The sequence below is a fragment of the Cotesia glomerata genome, linkage group LG7 (assembly GCF_020080835.1).
Source record: "Cotesia glomerata isolate CgM1 linkage group LG7, MPM_Cglom_v2.3, whole genome shotgun sequence".
NCBI classification, from domain to species: Eukaryota; Metazoa; Arthropoda; class Insecta; order Hymenoptera; family Braconidae; genus Cotesia; species Cotesia glomerata.
The window spans coordinates 22958867-22981108 of NC_058164.1; the positions used below are offsets into that span (position 1 = coordinate 22958867).

Below are 22242 nucleotides of genomic sequence, written 5' to 3' on the forward strand. Positions count from 1 at the left end.
CAGTGTGTAATCAAAATGTGTAATTTTCATTAAATGCAAATAACAATAATAACTAAAAATTGTGTATTTTGTACATCGAGGTGATTTAAAAGTCTATTATTATATTATTCTCCTTCAATTGGATGGTCACGAAATCTAATTGAAGTTTCATCAGTGCTGGAACTTCAGAATCCAAGAGAAGTTATTTCTTTGACAGCAGGCCCGAGGATGTCGTTTAAGTAACTTTTGAATTTTGCACACTTTTGCTGGCTGTCAAAATCCTGGGAACTGCCCCAAATTATATGTCCGTCAGCGTTATTTTTTATCATTACTTTAAAGCTATTGAATATGTCTTCCTGCAAAAATTCATATATTTTATTCGAGATTATTGGAATAGTTTATTATTTTACAAAAATTCCCCTCTTTTATTATTTATATTTCATTTAATACTTCATAAAGTTTGCCTATATGTTTTCATAAATGTTAAATGTATCCGTTCATTCATAAAAAACTTTGAAATTTTCTGAAAATTGATAAAAGGTAATTGGATTATTTAAGGGGTTAACTTGCCAATTTTAGTCTTTTTTCAATAGCAATAATTTATATTTGTTTTATATATATAAACATGTATTAAAATATATAGGCGAACATATAAGAAAATATATAAAATAATTTGACGTTTATAAAACTTAACAAAGCTTTATCGACGTTAAACAATAATTATCATGAAAAAAGCTTTGAATAATCAAAAAGTAACTTCAAAATACCAAGAAATTGTTGTAATTAATATTAAAAGTGTTATAAAATACTCTTTAATAATTGATTTCAAATAAAATGAGTTGGATAGTTAAAAAGCTGTTGAAATCCCGAGTGAAATGAGCTGTCGCTCGACTTGATCGGTCGCAGGTCGATTTTTGATTAATCGATTAATAAAATATTAACGCCGTTAATTATATGAAGAAGTATTGATTAATAAGGGTTGTGGGGGCTCATTTTAATCGGGGTTTTATGATCTAGGTCCCAGTACTCTTAAATTTAAAAAAAATAATGAATTTAATTTTTTTTATTTATTATGAGACTATTTCTGGAATAACAAATTTCATCAAAGACAAATTTATCAGAGAATAGCTTTTTGCAATGCCAAATTCAAATTTTAATCTTTTTTCAATAGCAATAATTTATGTTTGTTTTATAGATGAAAACATGTATAAAAATATACATATAGGCCAACATATAAGCAAATGTAGAAAAAATTGTTCATATAAGTTTTCGGTGAAAATTCATATACATTAGATATTTGTGGAATATTAATTTTTTATATATTTTTTCTACAGGGATTGAATAAAATTTGATGTCATAAAAAATCCAGGCCGTCTTGAATTGTTACATTAACTTAATGCAATAATTGATTTGTAAAATTACCTTGCTTAAATAAACATCACGTTGGTCGAGGAACTTAAACCAAAAATACGGGATCACAGGACGATTTCGAAACTTTCGACTTAACCTAACAGCTTCGTGTAGCCGTCCGGCAATTAAACCCAATCGCTCATTATTAGACAGAGACTTCCGCAAATAGACTGATGGTAGGAAGGTATCTTCCAGCTTCCACAGCCACGACATTCTGGAAAAAGAATAATGATTGGATGATTAGTAAAGTGAGTGAGGAACCAAATTTTAGTTATCTGTGAAATTACTGGTCGTTTTCTTGGAGCGCTCGAGGGTCACATGACGCACTAGGTTGGTTCGGCGTCAGGTTGAAGCAATAAGGGTATGCGTAGTAGCTCCAGGAGGCATTGGGACGCAACTGCTTCGCTAATTTTATTGTTTCCTCCATGAACAACCGACCGGCGGATTCGAACAATTGAACCGCGTGCTGCTTGATAGCGCTCTTACTCCAATTTTTATGGCGCGCAGTTTCCAGCTCAATTGACAGGTCGCGGTAAGGAGCCAGCGATGCCCAATTTTGCCGGAAAATTGGTCGCCAGCTTTCAAAGTCGATCACTCCGAGTCCGGAAAAATTTTCTTGGATCTGTTCTTCTAGATGGATCTTGAATAAATTTAGGTGGCTCTGCAAATTACCTTCTTGGGGTACTCCGCCATTTCTGCGAGTTATTGAACCTTGAAATTTTTTTTAAATATAAGGATCATATATGACAAAGATTTAAGTCAAAATTTATATTTTGATGAGATTAAGTTATTATTTTTTTGGATAGTTTATTGATTTATTAATTATTGAATAGAAGTTAGTTCTGAGTTCGTCAAGGACGCGGGCGACAGAGGGCCCTTTGTCGGACATTGAGGTTAAAGACGCTTGCAGGAGAGGGCGTTGCAGAATTTGATGGCGCACTCAATTTAGAATTAGAGAAAAAAAGGTTATATCTTATTTTGCGCGAGGATTTTTATAAGGAAAATGATCGGTTGGATAATTGAATAATTGAGAAGAAATTAGAATTGAAAATAGATATATCCCGACAATTTAAGGAGCCCATGGAAAATTTTTAAAAAATTTTCCGGATGACGAGGAGAATGATGGAAAATAATGTTTTATTTGCTGAGTTACTACTCACCGTCGGGATTTTTTATCAACGCGGGAAACATTCCAGGATCGTAAAGTATTACTATTTTTTCCCCGCGAAATTGGTCATTGGTATTCTGGATGATTCCAAATTTATCCAGATCATTGAAGTACATTCCGTACTTTTGACACATAAATGTCGGCACATTCCAGTAAACTTTATAATCACGGGCTCTATAAAAATAAAACAGAGTTACAACCTCGCCTACTCCTCAGTATAGAACTCTTCCGATTGATTACACTTTTATTTATTTATCTCAAAACTATTTATCGAAATATTTTATCAAACCACTGGCAATTGTAATTGTTCGAAAGATTCCTCGCGGATCAAGAAAACCTCTAATCTCATTGTCCAATTTTTGTCACCTTTTTTCCTCAAACGGCTGAATTTTTCACCCGCCGACTTATTCATCATGAGCATTCCTTTTCTTTATATTAAAACTAGAATTCGTAATTTTCGTTAAAAATTTAACCAGTTAATTTTGAAGATTCTCCGCTGGGTCACACTTTTGAGTCATTCAGTTAATCGACAAAACCCTATCCTTTAAATTGATAATCTTATCTCTTAATAAAAATCTTACTAGAAAATTTCCATAACTTGAGTTAAAATTCTCCATAGTTAAAACTCTTTCCCTTAAATTCGCTCTAACTTATTCTGGGGGTTGATGACGTGCACACTAGAGAGCGCTCTAACAAATATTCTCGACAATGCCTAAGATATAATCCTCCCAAGAATTTAACTGCCCAAATTTCAGTAAACAATTTAAAAATTCAATAATATTTAAATATATAATTTTTCTCCAAGATTTTTCTTGAATAATATTCTTGTTTTAATATAATTATCTAACATAAAGTTTAACGGATACTATTTATTAATGTTAACATACATTAAATTTTACTTTCAAATTCTTTTCTCAAACATTCTCTCATTTCCCCGTCCCTTTCCTTACCCAGTCAACAATTACAGTCGAGAGATAAAAAAGTTCGTTAAACCTCGCAATTTATTTCTTGTTAATAAAATAATCAATACTCAATAATCTTATGACAATAATCAATAATCAACAATTAATCGAGAGTCAATAATCAATGGAGATCTTAGATTTTAGATCTTACTTGAAACAAGCAGCATTAATGTTAATTATCCAGAAGAAAACAAAAAACGTAATGAACATAATAATTGTTAAGATAAACTTTTAATGAATTTTCCAGCACAACTGAAGTTAATGTCTCACTTACCGGGTATTTATTATACAGACTATTTTTCCCCACCTTCTATGTCCTCGCCAACGCGCGTATCAACAATGATATTAACCACAATGAAAATAAATAAACAAACAAAGTAACGCTAAATTTCAACAATCATGCTAACGTTGGTTGCTCGTTTCCGTAATTTAACTACATGTCAATTTGTTTATTCATATTCTGATGAAAAAAAAAAAGCAAGAGTGCTAGCTCATTCCGATTTCCCTGACGTGAATATGAGCGATTGTGGATGGCGACAGGATAGATACGGGCTCATTGACGCCGCGGGAAACGAAGTCACGGAAAAAGTATCATAGCTAAGTTAATATCAGTGTATATAATGATGATGAGGACGAGTCAAGGATTGCTTTTTATTTAATAACAATCTGTCGTTCTTTAATCTACGAATCTGCAGGTGTTTAATTTTCCCACTTTTTACTCCACTCGTTACCTTTTTATCCCCGTGTACACACAAATAATAAATTATTCATTACTATGTGTTGACATAATGTACAGGCTATAAATTTAAACTAAGTGATGTTTATTTTTATTTTGTCTAATTTACATGTAATTTTTTAGATAAATTATATTTTATTTTTCGGAATTCGTTTTTTTTTACATTATTATTTTATTTTTTATTTTTAATAATCTCTCCCAATTAAAAGAAATACAAGTAATATTTAGTAGATCATATTTAATTATTAATATAATATTATTTTTAGAATCAATGATTTTAAATTTCATTGAAAAATATCTATTTGAAAATTTAATATGTTTATTACCGATTTGAATTTAAAATTATCAATAAAATAATTCAAACAAAGTTAATAATTTTTTTTTATCAATCTCAAAATAAAATTATAAAAAAAAAAAAAATTTTTTTTAAAATAAACCTAAAACAAAATGAATAATTTAACTAGACTAATAGTCACGATTATCAATAGCATAATGAATTAAGGAAATAGTAAAAAAAAAGTTTTAAATAACCAGTTTTCGTTATCGTAAGAATGACATTAAAAAATAAATTAAAATAATAATACTTACTAAGAATTATAAAAAAGACCTTGCAAGTTGATACTACCGCTGACGAAGGTCTTGAGTACCTTTAACTTACCAACAATTATATATTATATACACCGAATGATAAGGTTTTTAATGTATGACCTCAAGTTGCGTTAAATGTATCTAATAAAATTTGTCGATGAGTTTTTGCATTGTTATGCTAATTCGACATGTTAATCCATTGTTATTCGGTGTAATTGCTGTGATTTACGTTCAATTCATTTTATTTACGGCTTTTGTTGATTATGATACATAATTATACTTGAGATTTGGGTAGAATTGAAAAGCTCTTGAAATCCCGAGTAAAATGAGCCGTCGCTCGACTTGATCGGTTGCAGGTCGATTTTTAATTAATTGATTAATAAAATATTAACGCCGTTAATTATATGAAGAAGTGGTGATTAATAAGGGTTGTGGGGGTTCATTTTATTCGGGATTTTATGATCTAGGTCGCGATACTTGTGATTATTCAAAATGAACAATTTTGTTTTTTCATTAATCAAAAAGACCATTTTAGAGGCGAGAAATTTTTCACAGGCAAATTTATTGGGTCACTTAACTTAGAACGTTCAATTTGACTTTTATAAAACTAAACAACGCTTTATTGATGTTGAATAATAAGTAACATGAAAAAAAGCTTTGAATAATCAAAAAGTAACTTAAAAATATTGAGCAATCGTTATAATTAATGTTAAAAGTGTTGTAAATACTCTTTAATAATTTATTTCAAATAAAATGAGTTAGATAGTTGAAAAGTTCTTGAAATCCCGAGTAAAATGAGCCGTCGCTCGATTTGATCGGTCGCAGGTCGATTTTTGATTAATTGATTAATAAAATATTAACGCCGTTAATTATATGAAGAAGTGGTGATTAATAAGGGTTGCGGGGGCTCATTTTACTCGGAGTTTCATGATCTAGGTCACAGTACTCTTAAATTAAAAAAAATAATTAATTACATTTTTTTTTATTTATTATGAGACAATGTTTGAAATAACAAATTTATCAAAGAATATCTTTTTGCTCTGACAAATTTGAATTAAATTTAATTATTTGATGTATAGAAAAATTCAATCACAATTCGTCTGAATTTGGATCTTCCACCGTAGTATAATTTGATGCGGTAATTTTTATTTTTACGACAGCTGGTCCAAGAATGTTCTCTAGATAACTTTCAAAATTGACACACTTTTGTCTGGTATTAACATCCATGTAGCTTCCCCAGATCACAAAACCACTAGCGCCATTATCCAGCATCGTTTTGAAACTGCTCAAGATTTCATTCTACAATATTAAAAGACATTTTTTTATTTTTTCGCTGGAAACAATCTTTAACCTATTTTCTATCATCAATGTGGTAAAATAAAAAACAACTTTGCAGTCTAGACGGGTAAAATGGCGTCTTTTAGGACTGACTGATCTAACACTGCCTAGTGCTTGAAAGTTGAACTTCCTAAAAAGCGTAGCAATCATAAAAATCTACCTCATTGAGATAAACATCAGTTTGGTCATTGAATTTGTACCAAATATACGGCAAAATTGGACGCTTAGGAAATTTTTTATTTAATCTGACGGATTCTTTTACTCCACCAGCAATGAAATCTACTTGCTCATCACTCGACATAGACTTGCTCAAATAGAATGATGGTAGGAGCGAATCTTCCAGCTTCCACAACCACGATAGTCTGGAAGAAGAATAATGATTGGATGAATAGTAAAGCGAGTGAAGAACAAAACTTTAGTTTTCTTTGAAATTACCGGTCGTTTTCTTTAACCATTTGAGGATCACATGATGCTCTAGGATGGTCCGGCGTCAGGTTGAAGCAATACGGGAACGCGTAGTAGCTCCAGGAGGCATTGGGACGCAACTGCTTCGCCAATTTTATTGTTTCCTCCATGAACAACCGACCGGCAGATTCGAACGATTTAACCGCATACCGTTCAATCGCGGACTTGGTCCAATTTCTATGGTGCTTAGCTTCCAGCTGGATCGTCATGCTACGGTAGGGAGCCAGTGACGCCCAATTTTGCCGTAAAATCGGTCGCCAGCTTTCGAAGTCGATCACTCCGAGGCCGGAAAAGTTTTTTTGGACCTGCTCTTCTAGATGGATCTTGAATAAATTTAAGTGGCTCTGCAAATTACCTTCTTGGGGTACTCCGCCATTTCTGAATTTTGTTGCACCTTAAAATAATTTAATAGGTAAATCTAACGTATATTTATTTATACTACGCACATTTTATCGTCTTAGTCATGAAAAAATATTAAAATGATACTTGGTTTTTGTAGTTTAAGGAGATCCAAGTACCCTCCTAGTGTAAAGAATGTTTGTAAAAAAATAATACGTAGAAATACTTTTGTTATCCATCTTAAAATTAATTTTTAAATTAATTAATAACATTATTGAGGAAATTTCCGAAAAATTTAATCATTAAATAATTATTAACATTTAATTGACTAATAAAAAATATAGCACTCTGAATCCACAGATTCGGTAGAATCTGGCGCCAAGTTCCGTTCAAATCCGTTGTAAACGGAGCGCCAGACTACCGACTGTGTTTACTGTAAGCAGAACGGTATTTTGAGGTTGCAAAATTTTATTTAATTCTACGGTACTTCTTGTTCCTAAATTTCATATTATAACAGTAATTCATGCTTTATTTTACTGATATTAATTAATTATATTCAATTATAATAATTAATCTACTTGAAATTATTAAATTTTATCAGCACAAACTATAGCAAGCTCAAAAATTTCGATCCTGACTTTTTTTCGATGTAAAAAGTGACATGCCACAGACTAAGTAATTCGAGAATGCATGGTAACCCTCCAATAGATGGGAAACTACAGTTAAAAAAATAAATTTCACAGCTTGCATCTACACTCGCCAGGGTGCGCTGCAATTATTTTTACATAAACTGTAGCTTCAAGGGGATAGTTTGCTATAAAAAATGCAGCCAACTTGAGATTTAAGTTAGTACCAATTGCAAATTTTTATTATAATTTCAAAAAATACTGAAATCCGAACAAAAACAGTTTCACTGTAAAAAAATCGCGCCAAGTCCACGTTCATAAGACTATTAAGAAAAAAAAAATTTTTTTTTTTCTTTACAAAAAGATATAAAATAGAAAAATTAAAAAATCCAAGTAACCGATATGATTGTATATGATTTTCGGAAATTAAAAAAATTTTGTTGTAAATTTAAAAATTAAGAAAAAATTTTGGAACGTACTTGCTGTGCGTCATTCTGTATTTCAATTTTTTTAAAGTCCTAGTAAATAGATTTACGAATTTCATTAAAAGTAAAATATTTTGCAACCACGCACACTAAATACGTTCCAAAATTTTTTTTTTAATTTTTAAATTTACAACAAAATTTTTTTTAATTTCCGAAAATCATATACAATCATATCGGTTACTTGGATTTTTTAATTTTTCTATTTTATATCTTTTTGTAAAGAAAAAAAAAAAATTTTTTTTTCTTAATAGTCTTATGAACGTGGACTTGGCGCGATTTTTTTACAGTGAAATTGTTTTTGTTCGGTTACCGATATACACTTGATAACAAAGCAAGAGTTCCCTAACCTTAAAATTTATTTATGTTTACTGTCTAACTAAAATGATTAAGACCTTCTAGCATTTAAAAAACCGCGGTTACTTATGCGCCGAGTAACTACCCAAACGGTGTTGCCAAGTCGAATACAAGACTTTAAAGAACGAAAGTTCCTTGTGATTTTTCATAAAAAATATAAAATATATCCGTAATACGTTCGGAAAGCTACTTTTTTTTATTGTTTTAATCGAAAGCTTATTAGTTTTTCAATAAAATTAAATGAAAATAAAATCTTTTTTAAATCGTTAATTGCATTAAATTCTTAACCAAATACACGGCTGGTGGAATCTCCATTTACCTACATCTAAAAATTACAATTTTCAAACCTAATTATTTGATTAAATATCCCGGAAACCTACTTTTTTTAATTTTTTTATTAATTATTAGGCTACGTAGATTGAATTTACAAATTTTAAGGAAGTTTTAAAAATTTGACTACTTTGCGTGGATCTCTTTACAGATATCGGATTCATTTATTGATTATTGAATAGAAGTTGTTTCTGAGTTAGTTAAAGACGCGGGCGACAGAGGGCCTTTTCGATGTTGAGGTTAAAGACGCTTGGTGAAGAGGGCGTTGCAGAATTTGATGGCGCAGTCAATTTAGAATTAGAGAAAAAAGGGAATATCTTATTTTATACGCGGGGATTTTTATAAGGAAAATGATCGGTTGGACAATTGAAGAATTGAGAAGAAATTATAATTGAAAATAGATATATAATATATCCCGACAATTTAAAGAGTCCATGGAAAATTTTTGAAAAATTTTCCGGAGGACGAGGAGAATGATGGAAAATAAAGTTTTATTTACTGAGTTACGACTCACCGTTGGGATTTTTTATCAACGCGGGAAACATTCCAGGATCGTAAAGTATCGCTATTTTTTCCCCGCGAAATTGATCATTGGTATTCTGGATGATTCCGAATTTATCCAGATCATTGAAGTACATTCCGTACTTGTGACACATAAATGTTGGCACATTCCAGTAAACTTTATAATCACGGGCTCTATAAGAATAAAACCACTTTTATTTATTCATCTCAAAACAATTTATCGAAATATTTTATCAAACCACTAGCGATTGTAATTGTTCGAAAGATTCCTCGCGGATCAAGAAAATCTCTAATCTCATTGTCCAATTTTTACCACCTTTTTTCCTCAAACGGCTGAATTTTTCACCCGCCGACTTATTCATTATGAGCATTCTTTTTCTTTATATTAAAACTAGAATTCGTAATTTTCGTTAAGAATTTAACCAGTTAATTTTGAAGATTCTCCTCTGAATCATACTTTTGAGTCATTTAGTCAATAACTAAAAGTATCTAGATTAATAATTACATATCGTTAATATCTTACGTGTTATTTATACCACCTGCTTGAAGGCTCAGTAGAAACATGGGCACATTAAACATAATGGTTATTAATTATGTGCGCTTCTTCGAATGAATTTTCTTTTTCAAACGCATTGTTTTTTTACATATTATCTTTTTATACTATTTTTTCTACTTTTAAAGCTCAGATAAAATATTATTTCCTCGATAAGGAGATAATTTTTTATAATTTTATTTCTAAATAAAAAAATATACTGAGTGTCCAAGTTTTAAAGCAATAAAAATATTTTAAAGAAGCCAACTAACGAAAGAATTTTAAAATTTTTACTATTAAAAAAATAATTAATTAATCACAACTATTTATTGAGTTCCTAAAAAAAAAAAAAAAAAAAAAAAAATTAAGGATACATAAATTTATTCCATCACAAAAATTCTATCTACACAAAAATAAAGAAAAAGCTTTAGAAAAAAAAAATCAGAGCAAGAAAAAAGTGAATTTCTATTGGAATAAGCTTACAGTCTAATCAAGAAATTTGGTAAACTTTTAATTTTTTTATTTATTTATTTACTAAATTAAAATAGAAAGTAGTAATAATATTTTATTGATGTAATTAACACTAGAACTAGGAGTGTGATTGAAAAAACATTGTTTTTTTTTTATTTGTTTTTTTTAGTGTTAATTCATTTTATTTATCAGGTTAGTCTATTGCAAAACTAAGCCAATTTTGTTGGGCGTCATACTGGGACAGCGCCAATTGTAGAGGTAGTATTGAAGATTCCCGTCGCCAATACCGAATTTTAGATTTTCTAAAAATTCTTTATTATCCATTAGGTCTAATGCATTGAACACATCGAAGTCCAGCTGAAATTATTAATTATTTTTTATTACTTATTAGTCATCACTGGCGCCAAAATTTTTGCCGCGAATTCAAAATAATAATTTATAATGAATGGTTCAAATTTTTGATATTAAGGCAGAAATACTGGTCCTATGAAAAATTTTTTCAACAGAAGTTGTTCTAAATTTAATTTTATAAAAATAATGTTTCTTTTCATTTTTTTAAAAAACAAATATTTTCGCTATAATTTCAAAAGTAAGATTCATAATTATCGAAAAATTTGGATCTTTTATTATGAATCTTAATTTTGAAATTATAGCGAAAATATTTGTTTTTTAAAAAAATTATAAGCAACATTTTTTTTATAAAATTAAATTTTGAACAACTTTTGTTGGATACATTTTTTTATAGGACCAATATTTTTGCCATAATATTAAAGATTTGAACCATTTATTTTAAAATTGCGAAAAAAATTCACACGCTAATCATCACTTTCGTTTTAATATTTTAATATATTGTCAATAATAGTTATACAGAAAAAAAATTTACTCCTTGTTTAAAAATATTCATTGGAAAAAATTAAAAAAATTCGCTCTATGTAAATTATATATCTATAGATATATACTGAGAAATTGAAATTATTGAAAAAAATTCAAATCTCATAATAGTGAATTTTTTTTCAATGAATATTTTTGAACAGAGCTCGAAATTAAATAATTTTGAAGATCTTCTTAATTTTAGCAGAAAAATTCTTAAACTAAGTTTTTTTTTGGTTTAAGGAGAGGGAGGTTCCATCAAAAAATCACTTTTTTTACAATATTCTTCAATTTTTGAATACGCGTCCTTTCAAGTGTCCTTTATACGAATAAATTTTTTTAATAATCCTTGCAGTGCTAATTTTCGAAATTATTAGCAATTAAAAATCGTACATGTAACATGTATTCCCTATCCTAACCGTAGTTAGAGTGAACATTTAATTGAATAACAACCATTCTTTTTTTATATACCAAATTTTTTTGAAAAACTGAGAATATTTAATTGAAATTATAACAAGTATTCTTTATCAAAAATAACATAAACGAGCGGTATTCATTTTTTTATAAAAAATTTTTGAAGTTAGCGACTTTTGATATTTTACGTGAGTGGAAGTAAGTGAGCGAGTTTGGAAAATCCAAAATTGCACGTCTCATAACGCTCATTCATTTCTTAAGAAAAAAATTAATTGCGTAATTGATTTAAAAAAAAAAAATTATTATTAAGTAATTTCTTACAGAGTATTTTTTATTTTTTTTTTTTTTAAATATCGGCGCTTTTTTTTCTTGTCATATGCGCACGCAGTCTAAAAAAATCTAGCTTGATCAAGTGGCGCCATAGTTTTCACGTGACAAATAAGAAAAGTTCATTTGGCTTTGTACGGTTGTATCGTAGTGAATTTTAATAAAAATTCAATTAAAAAAAAAAATACGTAAACTAGACCAGTGATATGAAATACGGACCCAGTTCATCGAATTCTTAAACTAATAAAAAAGGTCCGGTCTTGAAATATCAATTTGTTCGAGAGTAATCGTTCGTACATCCAAAATGGGGTGACATCCGGACGTCCACGTAAAATTTTTTTCAAAACGTTTTTTTTTTTTTTTTTATCAAAATAGCAACATGAAATGATTTTAGAAAGTAAAAGATGGTTTAATTTAAGTGTTTTTTCGGTGTACATCTACTTATATCATTGTATAAGTGTAATATGGTTGTGATAGAGGCATTTAAAGATCACAAAATTGCTTGACCTTGACGAGTGAAGTATATCTATATAAAGCACAACCTCACGCGCTTCGCGCTATGAGGCGTGCAATAGTCTGTAAAGAGAGGCAGCGCTAGTGCGTAAGAAAGAAACCAATAGCCGTAACCTATTGGTATCTTTTTCTTACCGTGGAACCTCCTTAAATAAATTTCACTCGATTCAGGACAATGAAACTTTTGAAAAATTATTCTATTGGTTCAAAAATTTTTAACTAATAATTTAAACACTATTTTTAATTTTTTAAGTTAAGCTCAAAGGGAATAGGTTTGATTTAGAGCATAATAGTAAAAAAAAATAATACTTACATTTCTTGCTGAAATTAATGCATCAGTCATCAATTCAACCCATGGTGTTTTAGTAGAAACATTATAAAAACTGTAGGCAGCTCGTAGTGTTTTGTGGACTTGGTGATGCATTACTGAACTCGGTAATGTGTAATAACTAACTAGATCTGTTATTTTATTATCATTTTCAACAACAAAACTGTTTATTATACCATCCTGCGGTAAGAACCAGTGTCGAAATTCTTCCTTCGTGAAAACTGGTGCCAAGTCAAACTTCTCGAGATACTAGATAAATAAAATATTTATTTTATTATTATTGTCAGGATTTTTGCCTTAAGTTTAAAATAACAATTAATAATAAATGTTATCGAATTTTTGATAATAAGATGATCAATAAGAAAATTTCAAAATTAAGATTTTTATAATTAGCTAAAATTTTGAATCGTTCATTATAAAACTTACTTTTGGAATTACGGTTAAAATATTAATCGTATAAGAAAATCACAGGAGACATTTTTTGTAGAAAATCAAATTTTGAACAATTTTTGTTTAATAAATTTTTTTATAGGACCAATATTTTCGCGGCGAGATCTAACATTTAAACCATTAATTTTTTAATTTTGAAAAAAATCTTGGCCCAAGTATCATTAATGATTATTTTAATTACTAACTATAGTTGAATAATTAGAAAAAAAATAAATAAATAACGAACGCCTCCGTGTAAAAACAAAATTTTTTATAAATAAAATAAAAATTAAGGTAATGAAAAGGAGTGATCCATACTAAGTTTGCTAGATTATTACTAAAATAGTCCGAGATACATACTGAACTAATAATAAAAATGATCTCGTAGTATGTTTTTTTTTTTTTGCAGAAAATTCAATTTTGTCATACTAATGTTGCACATAAAAATTCACAGATTTTTGTAAGAAAATTTAAATAATTTTTTTCCTGAATCTTTCGAAATTTATTCATCAATTTTTCACAGGTGACGAAGATTTTCAAATAGATTGAAGAAAAAGATTTGTCTGTGTCCTATTGAGATCAAAAATATACCATAGTTGTTATTAAAAAAAAAATTTCGCCTCGAGTTTTTCTACGAAAAAAAAGTGTCTATTTTCCGATTAATATTTATCGATAGCAATAAAAAAATAAGCCAATTTTTCAAGTAGTCTCAATAATTTTACAACTTTTTATGAGCATGGAAGTTATAAACAGAGTTAAAAAAGTCACCTTGAGTTTTTTAATAGTGCAATAACTGACTTATAAAAATTAAATTAAAAAAAATTTTTTTTTTAATTTTTAAAATTGGAAAAAAAAAATTTTTTTTATTTTAACTTTTACTCTAAATTTTTTCTTGTTGTTTATCTTGAATTTACTCCTGTTTAATCTTTATTTTATCAAATTTTAACTTAATTATTACCAGAAATAAACTGATCTCTCTGCCGGAACGAAATAAAACTACATCTAGGAATAGCTCTAATTACATTGCTATCAAGTACTACAACAAACTACCATATGACCTTAAAAATTTGGATGGTAGCAAAAAATCAATTAGAAATAAATTAACAAAATGGATAATACAAATTAATATATAATGTAAAACCGTTTATGATCTTCGAATAAGCATCAATTATATTATCTCTTTGTAATTTAATTATACGCTTTCTGGGATTTATACTGTACCAGTCCTATGTGGGTGATTCTCAGTAAGGTTGTTTTTCGCTGTCCCAGGCATTTTTTTATTGGAAAAATTGTTACGAATTGTTATTTTGTTACTAAAAAAAATTTGTTACGAAAGTAAAAAAACATTCCTATTTGGAGCATTGAAAACTAAAATGAAATAAATTTTGGTTTTTTTGCTATAAATTCGTAAACCACCGAAATAACAGTCCCCTGGGCTGTCCCATTCCCAAAATTAAAACTTTAAGATTAAATTTTAAGTTATTCGTCCATAATATATAATTTGGTCCATAACGTTTATGAACTTTGTTAGTTAACTAACAATCTTCTTCAATAAAAAGTACCGAAAATTAATTTGTTTCATTAAATTCATTAAACCAAAGTTTGTCCGAGGCATTTTAAGAACAGTCCCCGGCCAGAAATTCAAAGCCAAAAAAAAAATTCAGCCCGTTGTTTTACCTTTTGTAAGGTTTATAAGAATCTAATAACTAGCCTTAAGTTAATAACCATAGGGCTGTTAGCGCTTTATCGCCATTTTATTTAGTGTCATAGTACCGTTTGTGCTGGAAATATGTGTCTGGGCCACTTCAAAACTCAGTCCCCTGGCAACTATTTTTATTTATAATTTATTTATAAAATTGGATCCATAAGTCTTTATATTATTCTAATTAATGTAAACATTCATTGATAACTTGAAAATTTGAATGCATTGAAATAGTTTGATTGATTTTTCTCGATTTGATAAAAAAAAAAAAACAGTCCCCTGTCATGTTATATGGCAAAATACACACAAATATCGAAAAAACAAAAATTAATTTGGCTGTTTATTTGTTATGATTAAGCTGATAGTTTTGTAGCGCTTGTTAATTTTTTTTCTGATAAAATCAAAAATAATTTGGTCGAACAATTTTGTACAGATTTAAGACGTCCTTACAGAGAATCACCCATGTACAGATGTAAAACATCTCTATAGGATAGATATTAATTCGTACATTCATTTTTTTCTGTTATGTATTGTATGTATCTGTTTTTTTTTCTTGTAAATAAATTATTATTATTATTATTTATTATTGTCTTTTCATGTTATTTATCTTAAATTTTGTCTCAAGTCTTTAATTTTTAATTTTAAATATAAAAAATAATTTAGGTATTATTTAACAAACCTCATTGAGTAACTTGTGAGCTCGATTAACATCGCGCTCTTCCAACTTTCTATATCCAGGAGTACGCGGAGTCTCCGGGAGCTTGTAAAATTTGAGCGTTCTCTGCATGGTCATGTTACGAGACAAATGAGAGAATTTAATCTCGATAAGTTTCTTTGGGTTCAATGAGCGATGCCAGTACCGACAAGTGGCGATTGGTTTTGGCAACACCACACCAGCAGTGTAAACTGCCTGGAAAATACCTTGAAGATTTACTCGCCTGGTTATTTCGCGGATCAGAACTGGAGCGACGCGCTTTGACCTGAGCTTTTTATGGACGCACAGGAAATTTATCTCCACCATTTTCTGGGTGCTAAAATTATTTATTTTCATTATTTTTTACATAAATATTCAATTATATTTTATAAAATATACTTACTGGTCATAAACGCGTAGCGTTGCGGGAATTGCTGATATAAAACCAACAAGACGTCCACTTTTTGAAACGCGCACACCGCAGTGCCATTCTTTACACCAGCCTGGTGGTTGCAGCGCCCTGAAAAAAAAATTTTATCAATTATAAAATTAGATAAAAATTTGATTTAATTTTACTTAATAATAATAATTCAATTTAATTAAATAAAATAATAAATGTGACAAAAAAAACAACTGTTTTATTAATTGCAATATTAAACGACACTGAGTTACATAGCCATTTACGATAGGGGGAGCTACAATTCCTTCAAAAAATTAAAAAAAAAATTTTTCTTAATTAATGGATTTTTTGGCAAGTTATATAGTTCGGTAAAAGAAATTTTTATTTAAATTAAATCAACATTTATTTTGAAAGGCTGATTTTTTTACCATATTTTCAGTTTTATATGGGTGATTCTCTGTAAGGATGTTTTTTGCTGTCCCAGGCATTTTTTTATAGGAAAAATTGTTATTTTGTAACTAAAAAAAATTTGTTACGAAAGTAAAAAAAACATTCCTATTTGGAGCATTGAAAACTAAAATGAAATAAATTTTGGTTTTTTTGCTATAAATTCGTAAACAACCGAAATAATAGTCCCCTAGGCTGTCCCATTCCCAAAATTAAAACTTTAAGATTAAATTTTAAGTTATTCGTCCATAATATATAATTTGGTCCAAAATGTTTATAAACTTAATTAGTTAACTAACAATCTTCTTCAGTAAAAAGTACTGAAAATTAATTTTTTTCATTAAATTCATTAAACCAAAGTTTGTCCCAGGCATTTTAAGAACATTTTAAGAACAGTCCCCTGCCAAAAGTTCAAAGCTAAAAAAAAAAAATCTAGCGTGTTATTTTACCTTTTGTAAGGTTTATAAGGATCTAACTAGCCTTAAGTTAATAACCATAGGGCTATTAGCGCTTTATCACCATTTTATTTAGTGTCAAAGCACCGTTTGTGCTACTATTTTTATTTACAATTTATTTATAATTTTTAATTAACTATTTTTATTTATAATTTATTTATAAAATTGGATCCATAAGACTTAATATTATTCTAATTAATGTAAGCATTCATTGAGAACTTGAAAAGTTGAATGCATTGAAATAGTTTGCTTGATTTTTCTCAATTTGATAAAAAAAAAAAAAAACAGTCCCCTGTCATGTTATATGGCAAAATACACACAAATATCGAAAAAACAAAAATTAATTTGGCTGTTTATTTGTTATGATTAAGCTGATAATTTTGTAGCCCTTGTTAATTGTTTTTATAATAAAATCAAAAATAATTTGGTCGGACAATTTTGTACAGATTTCAGACATCCTTACAGAGAATCACCCATATAAATATATAAAATATATGAAAAATTGATGTGGGTACTCAAATGAAAGGTCTCGATGAGTGTAATGTCGGGATGAACTTATATCTTTAAAAATGTCAATAGTTCTTAAGATACAAAGTCATTTCTTAATTATGGATCTAGAGATAGAGAATTCTTTAATGCAGCCTAAATACTTATTATCATAAATTGAATATCAGTGAGAATGATATGAAATCTTGAAAAGACACAAATTCAAATCAAGACCTTTGCAACGACACTAAATTTCACGAAGAAAACCGATTTTATCATATGACTGTCCTGGACACAAAATTTTTCTTATTCTCTTAATAATATAGATTGAATTAAATAAAATAATAAATATGACAAAATTAAAAAGACTATTTTAATTATTGCAGTTTTTTCGTTTTTATAACACTAAATAAATTTTTGAAAAATATGAAATTAATCTTCATTAATAAATCTTGACAATATTGAATAAATAAAAAGTAAGGGAAAAAACCTACCACTTTAAAAAATTCTGAGGGTAATCAAATCGGAACATGGCGTCATCATCCTCAACATAGTTTTCTGATAACAAAGTGTAAAGCTCTGCGAGAACTAGAGGGTCGTCGAGGTTTAAAGTATCCCATTGAAAATCAGCTGGCAGTGAATAAGGTTCTGGCCTTATTGATGTCTTGTTCGGCTCAATTGGTTCATTTATTGATATTTTTTCATCTGCAAAATTAATTATTTAATTCAGGTTCAATATTAATTAACTAGCAATATATTTATATAAAAAAATTTATTCAAAATAAATTGTTCTATAAAACTCTATTAAAAACTAAATTTTAATAATTGACTTTTGCTAATATAAAAATTATAAACTTCAATTAAAAAAAAAAAAAATCTTTAGATTAAGAATAGTAAAAAAAATTTGATGATTTGTAGACATAATTAAATCTCAATTTTTATTTACATAAAAAAAATCAAAAAATATTAATTTAAAATTATGATATAAGACAATAATTACGTGTCGTTCTTGCAAGTATTTAATTATGCACTAAATTGATGATATTTAAAATTAAGAATCAAGAATTAATAAATAATGATTAAGGCCAAGATTTTTGCCTTTTTAAAATGAATGGTTTAATATTGATCTTAGAAATAAATCTTTGAAACATAAGTTATAAGAAATTTAATTTTCTACAAAAAATGTGATTTTTTTTATACAACCAATATTTTCGCTGTAATTCCAAAATTAAGATTCATAGTGAATAATTCAAATTTTTGCTAATTATAAAAATCTTAATTTTGAAATTACGGCTTTCTAATTGGTCCTAAGAGAAAATTATAAGATACAGCACAGTACAACCTGGTTAAAAGTTACATCGGATGATCTACTCACTCTCAAGGCAGTTATCTATATACGAAATATTTTATGTAAGTAGAAGAGAGAAAAAATTATAACTTATAACCAAGTTGTACTGTATTTTTTTTATAAAATTAAATTTTTAACAACTTTTATTTAAAAAAATTTTTTATATCGACGTTCTAATTAGCAAATTGTCTAACTCCACTTTAGAAAATCTTCCATTTGTACGAAAAAACAATTAGTTCAAAACTCATTATCACTTTAAAAAACAATTTAATATCTTATGGAGGTATATTATTTTGGTTTGAATCATTCAAATAATTTATAATTGGACTATTGCTACAAGAGAATGTTTACAAATCACCCTTTAAAAAATAAAGAGTTAGGCCAATTGCTAATTAGATCGTCGATATGACCAATACATTCGTCGTAATATCAGAAATTTAATATCATTAATTATTAACTGTTATTTTGAAACCAAAGTAAAAATCCTGCATGTGATAATGATTATTATTATTAAATTTGATTGATAATTCAGAAAAGAAATATAGTTTGAAAATAAATAAAAATGCACGGAAAAAAGTAAACTGTAATAAATAATAGTCGATTTATAATAGGTAATGATCAACGGAAAAAAATTACGATTTCAAACAGTAAAATCGTGATTTTAGCAATGACTTTCTAATATCTATCATTTTAATGCAACAATTTATTATTTACATGGAAAAAAATACTATTTTAAACAGTAATAATCTCTATGTGAAAGTTGAAAATGTTAGAGTATAATAATTAAGAATTTTGCTGTGATATTTATTATTTCGTACCTAAAAAATGATCGTATGATATGTAAAAAATATAAACTACAGTTACTAAATTTTTATACAAGCAACGTCATTATTTACGAAGTAAAATGGTAAATTTTAAACGCAACGTTAAAAATTAAACTATAATTATTGATTTGCTTGGACTGGTAAAATATATATTTTAGGAGTAGAATTTTTACTGTTTCAAATGTTAAATTCTCTGAGTGTGAGACCTTCCCCTTCTCTTCATAGTATAGACTATGTATTAAAACGGCAATTTTTACCGTTTGAAACTGTAATTTTTTAAGATGAGAGAGTCGTTATTTACTATAGTGACAGCTTCTAATCACATTTTCGATATTAAATTATAAATTGTAGCTTTTACACTTTCTACATTAAGTTTTGTAATATTTACATCTGTGTCACCCCGATGTTTGCTGTACTGCTTGAAACTATAAAAATTAACCGGAATCCAAGTGAGTTTTATAGTTTAATTTTTTCCGTGTGGAAAAAAAACTTAGTTCAAAATATTTTTTTAAAAATCATCAAAATTTGTTACTAAAAAAAAAAAATTTACACTAATAAAAAATTTATTTAATTACAAAATTACCCATTTTAGGAACAGGCTGTGTGCTCCAGAACTGATAAGTCTTCTGCAGAGCTTCTTCTTGAGTTTTAGCAGGTTTGTGCTGCATCTTCAAAACCTCCATCGCCATCTGGATTTCTTTTATTGAAAAGCAGGCTCCAGGTACTTCACCGGAGGCGTTTGTGCTCGTCATCTCCGAACTGGTCATCGTCGGGCTAATAATCTGATTGTTTTCACCAGAATTCGCCGTCTGATTTTTTTTCTTCCGGTCGCGTTTTTTCGAGCTGCTCATTTAAATAATAGTTACAATTAAATTATATTATTTTTTAATTTATAAAAAATACAAAATAAAAAATAAACAAATTCAAATGTCCCGCGTCACATTCAATGCCAACATTCAAAAAAATCAACTAATTACCTAAAAATAAATAAAAAAAACCGCATAATTATTTTTATATTAATTATGTCAAGGCTTTATTAAAAAAAAAATTATTTTATCGAGAAAAATATTTTTTTTAATTGATAAAATTAAAGAACTTTTTTTCTGCCGGGCAAAGGGCGTGAGTGGAAATATTTTTTGTTTAGACAATTTATTTAATGGCCGGAAAAAAATGTTTTATACTTACTCGGTAATAAACATCAAGGCTAAATTTAATTATAAAAAGTTAAGTTGTACTTACCTTTTGCTTTTAGCATTTTTATCATGATTATCCTCTTTTTTATTTTCACGATCCGAATCCCGATTCTTGTCCTCCATCTTTATTATAGATTTTATTTAACTATTGCTATTATGTGTAAGAGACGTGACTCGTATTCATGTGTACCTGTATTTATCAATGTACACAAGTACAAGTTTTGTAAAATGTAAATGTATGGATAAAAGTAAAGATATGTATACTTTCTGCAAGAAACTAGAAACTGTGCAGATCCACGTTTCCGGTTATTCGGTCATCTTAGTTAAGTTGTGCAGTGTCAGACTAAAGTCACTAGATTTTATTGTTGTCACTACTGTTTTGTCTGTTTTGTTGGTACGGACAGTCGATAGTTGTGAATATTAAGTGCGGGAATTTTTGAATTATTACGGTAAGGTATTATTATTTTTATTAATTTAAAATTTATTATTTTTGACTTATGTCTCATGAAAAACACTTTAACTTAAGTTAGCAGTCACGACAATTTTTTAATTTTATTTAACAAAAAAATTTGTTAAATAAAATTATTTTTAAAAAATAGCATTTGTAATTTTTTTAAATTTCTAGATGTCAATTTTTTTTGTCATAATTTATTAGTTAAAAATATTCTTAAAATTATCAAATGTCTGCTAAGTTAATTTTAATTTATTTTATAATTAATTATGGTGTCTAAAAATATATTTTAAAAAATCTTAGAATAATAGAATAATGTTATTATTATATTATATTTAAAATATAATGTTATTACATGGCGAAAAAAAAAATGAAAATTACATTATATAACATAATGTGGCGCTTCATATATAAAAAACTAGAAAAATTATAGTTTCAGATTGTAATTTTTACAGATTTTGTAATAATAACAGAGTGTAAAATGTAAATATTTTATTAAAAACTGTAAAAATTAACAATCACAGTTTGAATTTTAAAAATATTGTTTCGAACTGCAATTTTTATAGTCTCAAGCTGGATGAAGCAACTCTTATTACTCTTTATAATGTAATTTTTCTTTTTTTTCCGTGTATGTATATTAATAATATTTTATGAGAAAATTTATTGATTATTAAATTAATATTTACCATCATTATTATTACCTAAGCGTGTCACAAAAAAAATGTTGACTTTTTGGTAGACTTTACTCAACAAAAATTAAATTTAATAAAACATTAGCAAAAGAAATTTATTCCGCTTGGGGATGATTATTATTTTTAGTTAAATATTTTATAATGAAGCCGTAATTTTTCATTTTTTCAGTGCGTGTGTATGAATGAGAATTTGAGATAGTTGTAAAAAATTCTAGGAAATTTATTAATTTTTTAATATTTATACGAAATAATTAATAAAATATCTTAAGGCATGATCAATAATCAATCGATTATTACTATAAAATTAAGTTAACAATAAATGTAACTTTTTAAAATATTAATCTTAATTCATAAACTCATAGAA

The 22242-nt window shown here is 27.8% G+C and overlaps 2 protein-coding genes across 7 annotated transcripts; both read right to left on the minus strand.

The window, feature by feature from the left end:
* LOC123269300 (hyaluronidase-like) lies at positions 1 to 9959 on the minus strand. Of its 5 annotated transcripts, XM_044734902.1 has the most exons (6): positions 9826 to 9945; positions 9295 to 9476; positions 6617 to 7040; positions 6342 to 6543; positions 5917 to 6142; positions 1029 to 1125 (listed from the first exon to the last, which is right to left on the minus strand). In XM_044734902.1, the coding sequence occupies exons 1-5, from the start codon at positions 9879 to 9881 to the stop codon at positions 5933 to 5935; spliced, it is 1074 nt and encodes a 357-aa protein (XP_044590837.1). In that variant the 5' UTR covers positions 9882 to 9945; the 3' UTR covers positions 1029 to 1125; positions 5917 to 5932. The 5 variants fall into 5 exon arrangements, with proteins under 5 accessions (XP_044590839.1, XP_044590840.1, XP_044590841.1 ...); XM_044734904.1 differs by lacking the exons at positions 1029 to 1125; positions 5917 to 6142; positions 6342 to 6543; positions 6617 to 7040; positions 9295 to 9476 and adding exons at positions 1 to 335; positions 1402 to 1603; positions 1677 to 2100; positions 2550 to 2731 and having other exon boundaries at positions 9826 to 9959; XM_044734905.1 differs by lacking the exons at positions 1029 to 1125; positions 5917 to 6142; positions 6342 to 6543; ... (1 more) ...; positions 9295 to 9476; positions 9826 to 9945 and adding exons at positions 1 to 335; positions 1402 to 1603; positions 1677 to 2100; positions 2550 to 2731; positions 5705 to 5711.
* A 337-nt stretch (positions 9960 to 10296) lies between these two features.
* Positions 10297 to 20975, minus strand: LOC123269299 (glycylpeptide N-tetradecanoyltransferase 1). Of its 2 annotated transcripts, none has more exons than XM_044734900.1 (7): positions 20782 to 20975; positions 20126 to 20388; positions 17865 to 18075; positions 15986 to 16102; positions 15568 to 15919; positions 12743 to 13006; positions 10297 to 10662 (listed from the first exon to the last, which is right to left on the minus strand). In XM_044734900.1, the coding sequence occupies exons 1-7, from the start codon at positions 20856 to 20858 to the stop codon at positions 10504 to 10506; spliced, it is 1443 nt and encodes a 480-aa protein (XP_044590835.1). In that variant the 5' UTR covers positions 20859 to 20975; the 3' UTR covers positions 10297 to 10503. The 2 variants fall into 2 exon arrangements, with proteins under 2 accessions (XP_044590835.1, XP_044590836.1); XM_044734901.1 differs by having other exon boundaries at positions 20126 to 20385; positions 20782 to 20968.
* Between the last annotated feature and the right edge of the window lie 1267 nt (positions 20976 to 22242).